This window comes from Bubalus kerabau, chromosome 6 (assembly GCF_029407905.1).
Source record: "Bubalus kerabau isolate K-KA32 ecotype Philippines breed swamp buffalo chromosome 6, PCC_UOA_SB_1v2, whole genome shotgun sequence".
Classification (NCBI taxonomy): domain Eukaryota; kingdom Metazoa; phylum Chordata; class Mammalia; order Artiodactyla; family Bovidae; genus Bubalus; species Bubalus kerabau.
Genome location: NC_073629.1, coordinates 120,733,537 through 120,748,070, shown reverse-complemented (window position 1 = coordinate 120,748,070; position 14,534 = coordinate 120,733,537). Strand labels below are relative to the sequence as shown.

At 58.1% G+C, this 14,534-nt stretch overlaps 1 protein-coding gene across 4 annotated transcripts in view; it reads right to left on the bottom strand.

Annotated features, from left to right (window-relative positions):
* Positions 1-14,534, bottom strand: part of SNED1 (sushi, nidogen and EGF like domains 1) — a 76,199-nt gene that overhangs the window by 33,439 nt on the left and 28,226 nt on the right. For all 4 annotated transcript variants that reach the window (XM_055586632.1, XM_055586631.1, XM_055586629.1 and 1 more), the window contains exons 3-12: positions 12,004-12,144; positions 11,200-11,362; positions 8,932-9,057; positions 8,552-8,665; positions 7,219-7,332; positions 6,993-7,106; positions 1,390-1,515; positions 1,119-1,223; positions 861-974; positions 267-383 (exon numbers count right to left, since the gene is read on the bottom strand). In XM_055586632.1, coding sequence (XP_055442607.1) covers positions 267-383; positions 861-974; positions 1,119-1,223; positions 1,390-1,515; positions 6,993-7,106; positions 7,219-7,332; positions 8,552-8,665; positions 8,932-9,057; positions 11,200-11,362; positions 12,004-12,144 — 1,234 coding nt within the window. The remainder of the gene's footprint in view (positions 1-266; positions 384-860; positions 975-1,118; positions 1,224-1,389; positions 1,516-6,992; positions 7,107-7,218; positions 7,333-8,551; positions 8,666-8,931; positions 9,058-11,199; positions 11,363-12,003; positions 12,145-14,534) is intronic.

Genomic DNA, 14,534 nt, shown 5'->3' with positions numbered 1-14,534 from the left:
CTGCAACTGTATTACGTTTATAAAGTCGACTCAGTGGACGTGAATCTGACAAACTCCAGGAGACGGTGAAGGACGGACGCCTGGCGTGCTGCCGTCCACGGGGCCACAGACAGTCGGACAGAACTAGCGAGTGGACAACACTGAATTTTTTTATAAATCGGTGATTCTAAAATCCACTGGAAAACAGTGAGCAGGAGGGGAGTGCACTGTGTGGAGAGCGCTGTGGCGGGCGGGAGGCGCCCCGCCCCGCAAGCCGCGGAGCCCACCTTTCTCGCAGTGGCGGCCGTGGAAGCCCCGCGGGCACTCGCACGTGTAGGAGTCTCCGTGCACGTCACAGGAGCCTCCGTTGAAGCAGGGGTCGGAGTCACACGGCGACGGCAGCGCTGTGGGGCAGAGGACGGTCATCCTGACGTCCTGGCCACAACCGATGCCAGGCTTGAGTCCTCATGCTGGCTCGGAGGCCCTCTAGAATCTCTTGTATCACATTTTTGAATTTTCCAGATTTTGCCTTCTCTGTTCTGTGAGCTGGGACTGAGCTGGGGTCCACAGGAGTCCTGGTATCAGGGCCACCTGGTAGCCTGTCACCACCGTCACCGGTGACAACTGTCCACCCGGCTCACGTGGTGTCTGTACTGACATGTACGCCGGCGGACACGCTTCTCCGCGGGCGCTTGTCAGGCGTTCACGTCCCAGCAGCTGAGCTGGAAGGCGCCGAGTGGCGCTCCACGTGGCTGCAGTGGGTGGAGCAGGGCGCGTGGCCAGGCTGCCCACCCCCAGGTCCCCTCGCCCGCCTCCTGCTGCTGCACCAGGACCTCCTAGCGCCCCCCCCCCCCCCCCGCCAGCTCCCAGGCCCCACTCACGGTGGCTGGCATTGTGCTCGGTGTGGCAGGCGCACAGGTAGCTCCCGCCGTACTCCATGCAGTAGCCGCCGTCGGGGCACTGCGCGTTCATGTTGCAGGGCGTGGCCGTGACCTCTGCACACGAGTGGGAGGCCCAGGGACCGCGTGACCCCTGGGGTGACCAGGCTGGGGTGCCCCCCACACCCGGGGCTCGCCGTGCTTTCAGGGATTCTCAGGGCAGGGCAGGGCGGCAGCCCCGTCCCAACCCTGGGCACTTACCAAATTCACAGAGGAGCCCGAAGAAGCCCGGTGGGCACTGGCAGAGGGTGCTGTTGGCCCCCAGGCACCTGCCACCATTGCGGCACTCACAGCCACTACGGGTTCCTGCCACGGATGGAGGGGAGAAAGGCCTCAGTATGGGGCCGCCCTCCTGACCACTGTCCCATAAAACCGGCTGTGCAGCCCCTCTCCCCACTCCCAGATCCTCTCCATGGGTATCCACACGCACACCCCATGGGGCCCCCACCCCGGCGGCCCAGCCCACACGCACTTTCCCTGCAGTCGAGGCCCATGAAGCCCTCAGGGCATTCGCACACGTAGCCCTGATCTGCATCCACACAGGTGCCTCCGTTCTGGCAAGGGCCCGAGAGGCAGGCGTCGGGCACTGGGTGGTGTCCTGCAAGAAAAGCAGTGCTCACCCAAGGCCTGGCAGAGGGCCTGGGCAGGGAGTGGGTTAACAGGGCCTTGGGCCAGAAAGGAGGCGTGTTAACCTCTGTTGTTTGTGCCAAGTGCCTGGAGACTGGCCCCCAGCAGCCCTCAGCCCTGAACCCCTTCTATGGAGCAGAAGCAGCATCTGGAGTGTAGAGGGGCCGATGGTGCACCAAGGGCCTGGCTGAGGCCAGAGGCTCCAAGCGGTGCTCACCAAGCACCTGTGTTACTGAAATGTTCGGGGTTTTCCAGGCATCTGTCTCCTGTTGATTTCTAGTTTAATTTTGCTGTAATCAGAGAACACAGTCCTTTTCAGTTTATTGAGCCTCATTTTATGGCCAATGGGGTCGTCTGTCATGGTGGAGGCTCTGCAGGCCCTGGAAGGAACGTGGGTCTCCGTGAGTATCAGTCAGGCTGGGTCAGCCAGCAATGCCTCCACGTCCCTGCGTCCTGGCTGGTCTCCATACTCGTGTCCTCTGCGCTGCCGAGAGGCCGTCTGAAAAGCATCTCTGTTTAGCCTTAATTTCGGAAAGACAGTGTTTCCGGCGTACAGCACTAACGTTACAGCCTACTTCTTCCAGGCTTTACGGGTGCCGCCCCGCTGCCGTCCAGCCTGCACTGACTCAGAGGACGAGGCTGCTGTCGAGCTTGTGTCTGTGTCTTTTCTCTGTGGCTGCTTTTAGGATGTTCTCTCTGTCGTTGTTGTGGTTCAGTCGCTCAGTCGGGTCTGGCTCTTTGTGACTCCACAGACCGCAGCACACCAGGCTTCCTTTGCCGTCTCCCGGAGCTGCTCAGACTCATGTTCACTGAGTCAGTGACGCCATCCAACCATCCCCTCCTCTGTTGTCCCCTTCTCCTGCCTTCAGTTTTTCCCAGCATCAGGGTCTTTTCTGATGAGTGAGCTCTTTGCATCAGGTGCCCAAAGTAGTGGAGCTTCAGCTTCAGCATCAGTCCTTCCAGTGAATATTCATGGTTGATTTCCCCTAGGATTGACTGGTTTGATCTCCTTTCAGTCCAAGGGACTCTCAAGAGTCTTCTCCAATATCACAGTTTGAAAGCATCAGTTCTTTGGTACTCAGCTTTCTTTATGGTCTAACTCTCACATTCATACATGACTACTGGAAAAACCATAGCTTTGACTATGTGGACCTTTGTCAATAAAGTAATGTCTCTGCTTTTTAATATGCTGTCTAAGTTTGTCATAGCTTTTCTTCCAAAGAGCAAGCATCTTTTAATTTTATGGCTGCAGTCACCATCTGGAATGATTTTGGAGCCCAAGAAAATAGTCTGTCACTGTTTCCATTGTTTCTCCATCTATTTGCCATGAAGTGATGGGACCATGATCTTAGTTTTTGAATGTTGTTTTAAGCCAGCTTTTTCACTCTCGTCTTTCACCTTCATCAAGAAGATTTTTAGTTTCTCTTTGCTTTCTGCCATAAGGATGGTATCATCTGTACATCTGAGATTACTGATATTTCTACATCCAGTCTGGCATTTCACATGATGTACTCTGCATATAAGTTAAATAAACAGGGTGACAATATACAGGCTTGATGCACTTCTTTCCCAATTTTAAACCAGTCTGTTATTCCATGTTTGGTTCTAACTTTTGCTTCTTGACCTGCATACAGGTTTCTCAGGAGGCAGGGAAGGTAGTCTAGTAGTCCCATCTTTTTAAGAATTTTCCAGTTTGTTGTGATCCACACAGTCAAAGGCTTTAGTGTAGTCAATGAAGCAGAAGTAGATGTTTTCATGGAATTCTCTTGCTTTTTCTGTGATCTAGCAGATGTTGGCAGTTTGATCTCTGGTTCCTCTGCCTTTTCTAAATCCAGCTTATGCATCTGGAACTCCTCGGTTCATGTAGTGGTTTTCAGCAATTTGATTTATGTTGGGCTTTGTATGGTTTTCTTCATGTTTTTCTTGACTTTTGGGTTTTCATTTTCATCAGACTTAGAAACTGTTTGGCTGTTGCTTTTTCACACTCTTTCCCTGCACCCCTTCAGCCCATCCCTCCTGCAGGGACTGCAGGGTCACACCTGCTGGGCGCGTGGCGTCCCCGCACAGGGCCCCCCTCGCTGCTGCCCTTCCGTGTCACCCTCTCTGGGCTGCTTGTCGAATTGTTTCCATTTCTCTTCAAGGCCATTGACCTTTCCTTCTGCCGCATCTAACCTGCTGTGAACACTGTCCAGTGTTTTTTTTTTAATCCAGATATTATGTTTTTCATCTCTAGAAACTTCTTTAATATATTCTGCTGCTGCTGCTAAGTTGCTTCAGTCGTGTCCGACTCTGTACGACCCCACAGACGGCAGCCCACCAGGCCCCGCCGTCCCTGGGATTCTCCAGGCAAGAATACTGGAGTGGGTTGCCATTTCCTCCTCCAATGCATGAAAGTGAAAAGTGAAAGTGAAGTCGCTCAGTCGTGTCCGACTCCTAGCGACCCCATGGACTGCAGCCTACCAGGCTCCTCTGTCCATGGGATTTTCCAGGCAAGAGTACTGGAGTGGGGTGCCATTGCCTTCTCCCTTAATATATTCTACTTCTCATTATGTCTTTTCCCTCAACAGTCTTGAACATATGGCACATGCATGTTCATGATGGATTATCAAACATTTGTGTTTGCTGATTCTCTGGCCATCTCTAGCCACTATTTCTTTATATCTATTTTACTTCTGGTGGTAAGTCATATACTCTTAACCTTTTGTATGTCTGGTAACTTTTGGGTGGGTATTCTGGGGTCCTGGATTCTGTTACATTCATCTAAAGAGTTGAGGATTTTATTCTGACATATGGTTAAATTCAGTTCAGTTCAGTCACTCAGTTGTGTCTGAATCTTTATGAACCAATGGCCTGCAGCATGCTGGGCCTCCCTGTCCATCACCAACTCCCGGAGCTTAATCAGACTCATGTCCATGGAGTTGGTGATGTCATCCAGCCATCTCATCCTCTGTTGTCCCCTTCTCCTCTTGCCTTCAATCTTTCCCAGCATCAGGGTCTTTTCCAACGAGTCGGTTCTCACATCAGGTGGCCAAAGCATTGGAGTTTCAGCTTCAGCATCAGTCCTACAGGGACTATTCAGGACTGATTTTCCTTTAGGATGGACTAGTTAGATTTCCTTGCAGTCCAAGGGCTCTCAAGAGTCTTCCCATCCACAGTTCAAAAGCATCAATTTTTCAGCGCTCAGCCTTCTTTATAGTCCAATTCTCACATCTATACATGACTACTGGAAAAACCATAGCTTTGACTAGACAGAGCTGTTTGGCCTTTCAAGCTTTCTTTTCAGTTTTCTTGGGGCAGATCAGACCTGCCATTAGCTTAGCATGTATTCATCCCCACTGGGGACTGTACTCAGTACTGGCCCTGGGTATGAAGAGCTTGCTCCACTCTGGCTGGTAGGAGGGGGCTTGAGTTTCAGCAACTGAGTCCACTCCCAGTGGTCCTTCCCCAGCCCAGCAGCTCTCACCCCACCCAGATTCAGGGGCCGCAGGGCAGCCGTCCAGGGCTCGCCTCCTGCCTTCTCCTCTTCCCTCCCTCCCCTCCCAGCAGCTCTCACCCCGCCCAGATTCAGGGGGCCGCAGGGCAGCCGTCCAGGGCTCGCTCCTGCCTTCTCCTCTTCCCTCCCTCCCCTCCCAGCAGCTCTGTCCTTGTTGCTGGCACCAGCACAGCCTCCAGGCACTGAACTGGGATGTCTGCTCCTTGACTCAGGAGACTCAGAGGAACTGCTGGAGTCAGGAGCCCCCTCCCCACCCACAGGGCAGGCCTGGCAACGGCTCTGATGCAGCCTTGGGGCAGCTGTGGGTTCCACCCTGCTTCCTTCTCCTCTCTCAGGAATGAAGTTCATGGCTTTCAGTTGTCCAGTGGCTGAGAACAGTGTTTCCTGTGTCTGGTCTGGTTTTCTTGTTGAGAGTGACAGGGAGAGTCCCAGAGTGGCTCATCCTCGTTGGCTGGAAGCAGAAGGCTTGACAGTCTTTTATAATCTCTGGTCTTTGGCCAGCTTCCTCTGCGCCTTGCAGTGTGGCTCCTGAGCTTGCACTGGGGTGGATGTAGCAGTGCCTGTCCCTCACAGTTTGCTTTTGTTAGCATTATTCTTTGTACAAAACGTGATTTCTTTGTAAAATCTTCTGAAATCACTTTATCTGTTTTCTGACATGAGTTTAGTTAAGTACGCTGATGCTCGGATGCCAGTCGAGGCAGTCCTGTGACATCACGATGATTTCAGGCAGCAGGTGGGGCTGCCACCAGCCCACCCTCTGCGCTGTGAAGCCTCGCCATCCCTCGGGGACACAGCCTGCCCTGCGTGTGGCCTGCTGGCCAAAGACCAGTGGAGGGCGCAGCGCCCACCTGCATCTTACTTGCAGGCAAAACCTCACTTCCTTCTCAAGTTTTTAGACTCAAAGTAAATCTGATGAGTTTGTCTTGAGCACCCCCAACCCCTGGGGAGATGCGTGCACAGCTGTTGTTGGCTCGGGGGTGGAGGCCCTGGGAGGTCAGGAGATGTCAGATGCTAAAGTCATAATTTATTCTGTGGGTAATAAAATCTGTTGGTCTTTTAATTGAGTCCTGTTGTTGTTCAGTTGCTTAGTCATGTCTGAGTCCTTGTGACCACATGGACTACAGCACGCCAGGCTTCCCTGCCCTTCACTATCTCCCAGAGTTTGCTCAGACTCAAGTTCTTTGAATCGGTGATGCCGTCCAACCATCTCATCGTATGTCATCCCCTTCTCCTTCTGCCTTCAATCTTTCTCAGCATCAGGGTCTTTTCCAATGAGTCGGCTCTTCACATCCAGTAGCCAAAGTATTGGAGTTTCAGCTTCAGCATCAGTCCTTCCAATGAATATTCAGGACTGGTTTCCTTTAGGATTGACTAGTTTGATCTCCATGCAGTCCCAGGGACGATCAGAACTGACTTTAGAATTGACTGGTTGGATCTTCTTGCTGTCCAAGAGACTCAAGAATCTTCTCCAACACCACAGTTCAAAAGCATCAATTCTTCGGCACTCAGCTTTCTTTATAGTCCAGCTCTCACATCCACACACGACCACTGGGAAAACCACAGCTTTTACTCTACAGACTGGTTGGTAAAGTCAAGTCTCTGCTTTTAATGTGCTGTCTAGGTTTGTCATAGTTTTTCTTCCAAGGAGCAACCAGCATTTAAAACAACATGCAATAGAACAGAAGTGAGCAGACTTCATCACATGTGGTGGAGATCAGCCCAAGGTTTGTTTCCTTGCACCGGAGGGCTCTGGGGCAGGAAGAAGGGGCAATAAACAGCCTAGAATCTGCTGAGGGGGCGGGGCCTGGGGAGTGTGGCCCTCCGCCTCAGAGAGGGGAGCAGACTTCCCGGGCCTCATCCAGCACGTGCACAGCAGAGCCCAGAGCAGAGCCCACCCAGAGGACGAGGGGGCAGCTGACCCCGTCACCCACGGGGAGCCGCGACACGGCCATTACCTGTCTCACAGCGAGGTCCCTCGAAGGGTTCTGCACACAGGCAGGTGAAATTCCCCACCAGGTCGACACACGAGCCTCCATTCAGGCAGGGGTCAGAGCTGCACTCGTCTACATCTGCGGGTGGCAGAGGTGGGAGCTCGGCTGCACGCCAGCTTCTGACCACCCAGCACCCTGCCCCACTGGCACCCCACGCACCGCACCCCCCGCCGGCCAAGGGCACGCTCACCTGTCTCGCAGGCCGCCCCTGTGTAGCCGGCCGGGCACACGCACACCGCGGTGCCGCCCTCCGCCCGGCACCAGCCGCCGTTCTGACACTCTCTGTCATCGCACGGAGACTCTGCTGTGAGCGTAGTGTGCATGGCCACGGGGCTCCTGGCTGTGCGGCCTGGTCTCCCCCTGAGCCCCACCCCACACTGCGGGCTGCACGTGGGTGGCCCTGGCCATCTCCAGGGGGCAGTGGGCCCTGGAGTCCAGGGCCATCCCCGGCCATTGGCACTGAATGCTCGTTTGAACTGGGTTTATCCCAGCAGATGGCAGGGGCACGGGCATGAAGGGGCCCAACTCCCAGCCTCCTGGGGCGTCCCTGTCTCTGGGACCCTGACCCCACCAGAGCAGGGCTGGGCGCGGGTAGGAGTGGGGAGACTCGAGGCAGCCAGCGCCCACATCCCTGCTGGACGCTGCCCGGTGCCCCTGCTGGCATGGACTCTGGATGCCGAGGCGGGTCTGGAGACCAGGGAGCTGTTGGGGGCCGGGGCCGCTGCTGCGGGTGTTGCTGTGCTGGCCGTGGAGAGGCCAAGGCTCAGGGCTGCCGGCGCTGCCCCAAGGCCCCCAGGGCCCTGCTGGCCTGGATACGTGTCTACACACCAGAGCCAGAGACTTGGAAACATGCTCTGTGGCCCTAAGTCTCCATTAGAAATGTTTTTCTAGCTGAGACACTGGTGAGGCTGTTACCCGCACCCGTTTGACTTAACAGTGTTGTTTCCAAATAACAGTTCACATCCCTGAAGGTCTGGGGGGAGTGTCTCTGGCTGAGCCGATGGGGGTCAGGGGCCGCCATGCGCTGATCTTAAGGGCTCCATCTCTTGGGCTCCCCTAGCAGCGTCCCGTGGTGAAGCTGGGGGTGTGCACCATTGCTCAGCAAACCGCAGTGTGGGCTGCAGCTTGGGAGCAACAGGAGGCTCTTGAGAAAGACCTCAACCCACGGCTGGGCTGTGAGAGCCCCAGGGTGGGGAGGAGCAGACTCCACTCCTGCCAGGAGCCCCTGGGGTTGAGGGTTTGGGGGCACAGGTCCTAGAGTAAGAGGGTCTGGAAGCAGGCCCTGCCCTGTTCCCAGGCCTCACAGGGCTGAGTGCTGTGCTCAGTGCTCCTGCCGCGCCCCGGGGCCCCTCCTCTGGACTCTGGGCTCCTGCAACCCCCTCCCCCCAACCTCTCTGGCCACCCGCCTCTGAGGCAAGGCCCCTGCAGCATGCTGACCTGATGCCCCTGTCCCCCAGGTCTGGCAGGACGGTTCCGGGCGCCCTGTGGCCCCTGGCGCGTGGGGCCGGGTGGGTTCCTCTTACCTGTCTCACAGGTGGGTCCCCTGAAGCCGGCGGGGCACTGGCAGCTGAAGCTGTTGACACCGTGTGTGCAAGTCCCACCGTTCTGACATGGGTGGGAAGCGCACTCGTTCACATCTGGAAAACAGGGCGGCTGGAGCCTCAGTGGAGGGACGCCTGGGAGGACGGGGCCCGCCAGGGCTGGGCGGTGCTCACAGCTGTGGAGCTGCTGTGTTTGGCTCCCCCGTGTGTCCATGCACGCTGCCCAGGACAGGGGACAGAGACCCTGGGCCGCAGGTTGTGGTCCCTCTGGGGTGGGGAGGTGGGGTGGGGGTGGGGGAGGGTTTCTCCTGGGGCTGGTCCCTCCAAGGGGCGGGGTATGGGCGGGTCCTCCAGAAGCTCACCCAGATGGCACGTCCTCCCCGTGAAGCCTGAGAGGCAGGAGCAGGTATAGGAGGGGTTGCCCGTGACGCAGTCGTCGATGCACTTGCCGCCATTGAGGCAGGGACGCAGGGTCTGGCACACTGAGGCTGCGGACACACGGAGGGCAGAGCGTCAGCCCCGCCCGGGGCCCCTCCTGGGGGAGGTGCTGCGCCTTCGGCAGCTGCCTAGAGAGCAGCCACGGTTTCCCTGGCCTGGGGGGACAGGCAGCCGGCAGAGCTCAGCTTGGGGGGCCCCACGCTCTGCAGGAGCAAGACACGGAAACCCACCATTACTAAGCACACTCGGGGACTTCCCTGGCAGTCCAGTTGCTAGCACTCTGTGCTTTCACTGCTGGGGCGCAGGTTCAGTCCCTGGTCAGAGAACTAAGATTCTGCAAGCTGCATAGCTTGGGCAAAAAAAGAACCCCACGCACACATGGGCAGGTACAGGAGCGTCCCAGGGTTTCCGCTCTCCCAATACTAGGAGGGCCCCAGGGAGAGCTGGCTGGAGTTCAGAGAGGGGGAGACGTTCCTGGAAGAACACTCTGGTCCCGAGAGCCGCAGAGGGTGTGGGTGTCTCCGAGGCCCGCCCCTCCCCGCTGGCCATTCTTCAGCCACCCGGGCACTCAGGCGATGGGGGGCTCGGCTGCCCTGTGGCAGTTGCTGGCTGGCTGCCTGAGCCGATTCTGGGCCGGCCCTTCAGCCGGGTGTGGATGCCCCGCCTCTCAGGGGTGGATGCCCCGCCTCTCAGGGGTGGACCACCCTCCCTTCCTGGCGACCCCAACTGATGGGTACAGGCTTCATCTTCTGGGCCTGAGGTGTGCTGGGGACCCCAGGAGACTGGTCCCCTGAACCCCACCCTCACAGCACTGTGCTCCTGGGGCCTCTGCGCCTGTGAGTTTTGGGGGCCCAGCAATGCCCCCCATCTGCTGCCCACAGAGGCCTGGGACGGGGGAGAAGCATCTCCACATGGGAACAGGGTCCCCGGAGGATTGAATGGACCCTCTTCGGAGGACCCCACTCCTCAGGGTCAGAGCCTGCAGCCTCTGCAGGGCAGCACGTACCTGCTCACCCACCTGCACCCACACTTTGCTCCTCAACCACCACCCAAGCCCCGGCCTCTGGCAGGTGCCAGACCTTCTGCTGCTCGCCCACAGGATGGGGACTGAGTGGCTTCTCCACGCCCTGAACCCCCACCGTCCTGAGCCAGGTGGAAGGGGCGGGGGCCGTGCTGTTCTCCTGGGGCTGCAGGAGGGCTTTTCACCCCCAGGGCAAGGGGCGAAACCAGCGGCCCCCATGCTGACTCTTACTTGGTGCCCTGCCGAGCCGGTGGACTCGGGCTCTCTCACCAGGGCTGTGTCCAGTCCTCCGTGCAGTGAGCGCCTGCCCCCGCCCCGCCCCCGGGTGCGCGCGCCTGCCCCCCTTCCAGCCCCACCCCGGGTGCGCGCCTGTCCCCCTGGCGGGTCTGGGGGCTGCTCTGTGCTGGGTTCGTCCTTGGAACAGCGTTCAGGAGACAGCCCCTCTCTGTGCCCTTGGTCCCCATGGGAATGGGAGGTGGTCTTTGCGGGGGCGGGGCGGGGGTCCGAGCACCTGGCTCACCGGCCCCAGGCTTGGCGGGGGCAGTGATCAGCAGCCCTCCATGGATGCTGGAGGGGCTGAACCAGTCGTCTGAGCCCCGCCCCGCCCCGCCCTTGCCGTTTATAAGTAGGTGTGCAGGAGGGTCTGCAACTCAGGGTCCCACGGTTGAGGGGGGGCGGTGTGTGGCGGGAACACACACTTCTGTGGTCAGTCCCGCTGTTTCCACTGGCCACGTGCTCGACCCTGGGGTGAACCCTGCTCCCGTCAGCTCTGAGTTCCGTCAGGGGACCCTCCCACCCCGCCCAGCACCAAGTCCCACCAAGAAGCAAGGCTGGGAAATGGGTGGGAAAAGGATTGCTCCCAGGGTTCCCGAGGACACAGGCGTCCACGCAGGGGCGCTCAGGACGCCCTGGGTGGACTTTACCGCCACGCCTCCCGTTTACACCGCCAACCGAGGTCTCCAGCAAACCTCCCCCACCCCACGGCAGAGGCAGGAAGTCTCTCGGGGGTGACTGAGGCTCAGGGGTGAGCCCAGGCGCGGGGAACCTAGATGGCCAGAGTCACGCGTTCGCAGGGCAGCACCCGGGGCGCCCTTCCTCTCCTTACCAGCCACCCCTGCCCAGGCCTCGCCCCGCCCCGCCCGCCACCCCAACGCTCGCTCCATCCTCTTACTTGTATGGCCGCAGCCCCCCACGCGCACCTGGGCATCATCGATTCTGAACGCCCAGCGCCCGGGCACGCCCACGTTGGTGGTGGTCTCCACCTCCGCCATGTCCGCTGTGCGCGAGCCGGGGATGCTGAAGTAGCGCTGCCCGTCTCCCGCGTTGAAGCCGGCCTGGGGGCGGTTTGGAGAAGGAGGGCGGGGGCGGGCTGGGTCTGCAGGTCTCCCCAAAGCTCCCAAGGCCCGCCTCCCGCGTGGTGGCCTCGAGCTGGGAGAGTTAAAGGGTCAGGCGTGTCCGTGCCACCCTGCCCCTCAGCCGGGCCCACCCTAACCTGTGGTTCCTCCCGTGCTGACCTTGTGGAGTCCTGGCAGCCGGCTCTCCGCCCCCCCCCCCCCCCCCCCCCCCCCCCCCCCCCCCCGCCCCTTCCTGCTCTCTCCTGGGCTTCTGGGCCTCCCCTGGGGCCAGGGGCCGGTGTGATCTTAGAAGAAAGTAGAGAGCCGGGAGGAGAGGGCGCTCTCAGACCCTGGGCGGGTTGCACTTGACCGCCCTCCACGCCTAGGATTTTCTGCTGGCCACTGACCCTCAGACCAGGGCCGTTGGCCAGGCCACCCTGGAGCCGCGGGGCACACAGAGCTCTGTCCTGGCGGCAGCTAGCGCTGTCAGGCTGGCTGTGTGGCCAGGACAAGTGCCTCCGGCCGGGAATGTTTCCGGTTCTGGCCATGAGAGGCCCTGGCCTGGGTGTGTGTGTGGGGAGGGGCAGCTGCCTGCCTCTCCAGCTCGTGATAGCCCTGGCAGTGGGGAGCAGGGCCCCTACCTGGGCCGCTATGCCCCCCAGGCCGCTGGCATTGCCCCCGCTGCTGGCGTGTGTGCCCGTGGTCCACGTAATGGACTCGTAGTTGAAGATGGTGAAGGAGAGCGTGCCGTCCGTGATGAGCACCGTCTGGAACGTGTTGACCTGCAAAGAGGGGCTTGAGTGGGGCCTGGGCCCCCGGCCCGCCCAAGACCTCGCCCCCATGGGCCTGACGCCTGCCGAGGGCCTGAAGCCCACTGAGGGGTGTGGGGCCCACAGACGGTGAGAGCAGGCCCTGTGCCTGCTGGCCGGGGGGCACCGAGGGGTTGTGCCTGCTTGACCAAACCCACAAGCCACCGCGTGTGGAATGAGCAAACATGTAAAAAGAAAAAGGGGAAACAAGGAAAAGCAGTTTTCATCATTAAGTTTCTTGATTTTCATGGAATCCTCCTCCATGAAAATATACATGAGGGGTTCTATTTCAGATTGGGCAAAGGGTGAAGCTGTTTAAGAAAAGATCGCGGGACAAATAAGAAACATTAAATCAGAGCTTTACATCACTTAGCTTAGGAAAATAAACCCCAAATCAAGTAAGGTTTTAAATGAAACCATTGGCGCCCTGGGAGAAAATATAGGCAAATACGCAGAGCATCTCGGGAAAGGATTTCTAAGCCTGACGTTTGTTAACTGCAAGAACCAAAAAGGAGATTTATACATTTGACTCCAAAAAAGTGTCATAAGGTCGAACCAAATGATGAACAGTGAAATGAAAAGTGTTTTTACAATACGCGTGGCAGAGGCACTGGCGGCGTCTTTAATGCAGCTAGAACTTCCTTGAATCAATGAGAAAAAGAACAGAAACATTACAGAAAAACCAGCTAAGGGTAGGCACAGAACATCACAACAGAATGCAAGTAGCCGATGACTCAGCATTGCTAGAATCAACGTGTGTGAAGCTAGAAAACCCTGTGTGGGCGGCAGGCAGGGGCTAGCACTGCGTGTGGCCGGGTGCAGGGCTGCGGCGTTTCACCAGCCTGTGGCTTTCGCGAGCGTGACGGCACATTTTTAGCAGAGATTAGATTTCTGCGGGCAGCCATTTCCCTTCTAGTGCTGGGTGCAGGATCTGACTTCATGACCCACTGGGGGCTGTGCAGCACCCTTGGGGGACACCAGAGGGCAGGTGCTGCCACGCTGGGGGGCATGCACGCGGGGAGCCCCACGGTGAAAGGTGACATGGAGACCGAGCGCTCGCCTTCAGGAAGGCAGACTTAGTGCTAGGCCTTGGAAGTCAGGGAGGAGACGGGCCGGCTCCTGGCTGGTGTGGGGGGAGGTCTGGGGGGCAGGACCCCGGCTGGTGAGACCGGTGGGGGGCCCTGTAGGCTGGCAGGTCCAGGCATCTGAGGACGAGGCCATGCCTGAAGCCGGACTATCACTTTCTGTGGACCCACCTACTCCTGCAGCTGCCCCTGGGGAGGAGGGCTTCCTGCCTCCCAGCTCCCAGACCAACTTCCACCCCAAGCCCAGAGTCTCAGGTCCCTGTCTCACAAGACAATCGTTTTGGAACAGACTGGGTTTGCAAAGAGGAGAACGTCCGCTCAGGAGGGACCCTGGGCACCTCCTTCGTCCCAGACGGAGAGGTAATAGGTAAAATGACTCTGCGGAGGTGAAACTATAATCAAACACGTAGAAGAACAAAGAATGCAGAGTGCCCGCAGGAAGCGCTCACAGAGCAGCAGACCCTAGGTGGCTCCGTGTGCTCTCTATCCTGTGGGTCTGTACACAAGAGCACCCACTGAATGGCTCTGCCCGCTGCCGGGGTTGTGGGTGCTTTTCCTTTACTTTTTGTTAAAAAGACATTTTTCTTACAAACTAGTGCAGTGGCACCCCACTCCAGTACTCTTGCCTGGAAAATCCCATGGGTGGAGGAGCCTGGTGGGCTGCAGTCCATGGGGTCGCTAAGAGTCGGACACGACTGAGCAACTTCCCTTTCCCTTTTCACTTTCATGCATTGGAGAAGGAAATGGCAACCCACTCCAGTGTTCTTGCCTGGAGAATCCCAGGGATGGGGGAGCCTGGTGGGCTGGCATCTATGGGGTTGCACAGAGTTGAACACGACTGAAGTGACTTAGCAGCAGCAGTGATAAGAAGAAACAAAGGAAGTATAGAAATGTTAATGGGCCGTTTGTAAACAGAATTTCACTCATGTGAAATTTCTTTTGTAGTAATGTTTACAGAAAGAGCGCACATTTCCTGATTCGCCATCATGCTCCTGTTAAAACCCCCAACAGACCATCTGCAACCCGGGTATGTGAGCTGCCGTGTCAGGGCACTTGGCCTTTTCTTGGACACAGGTGGTTTCCAGGAGGCTGGGAAGGTCCCGTCTCCGCCGTCCTCCAGCTTGGCCCTGTGACCTGGGCAAGTGGCTTCTGTCCCTGAGCCCCACTGTCCCCTCTGGGCATGGCACGGGGAAGACGCCCAGCCCAGCAAGGCAAGGGCCTGGAGGGAGACCCTGGGCCCCAGAGGGATGTCCTCCCCACCCAGGACGGAACACTCAC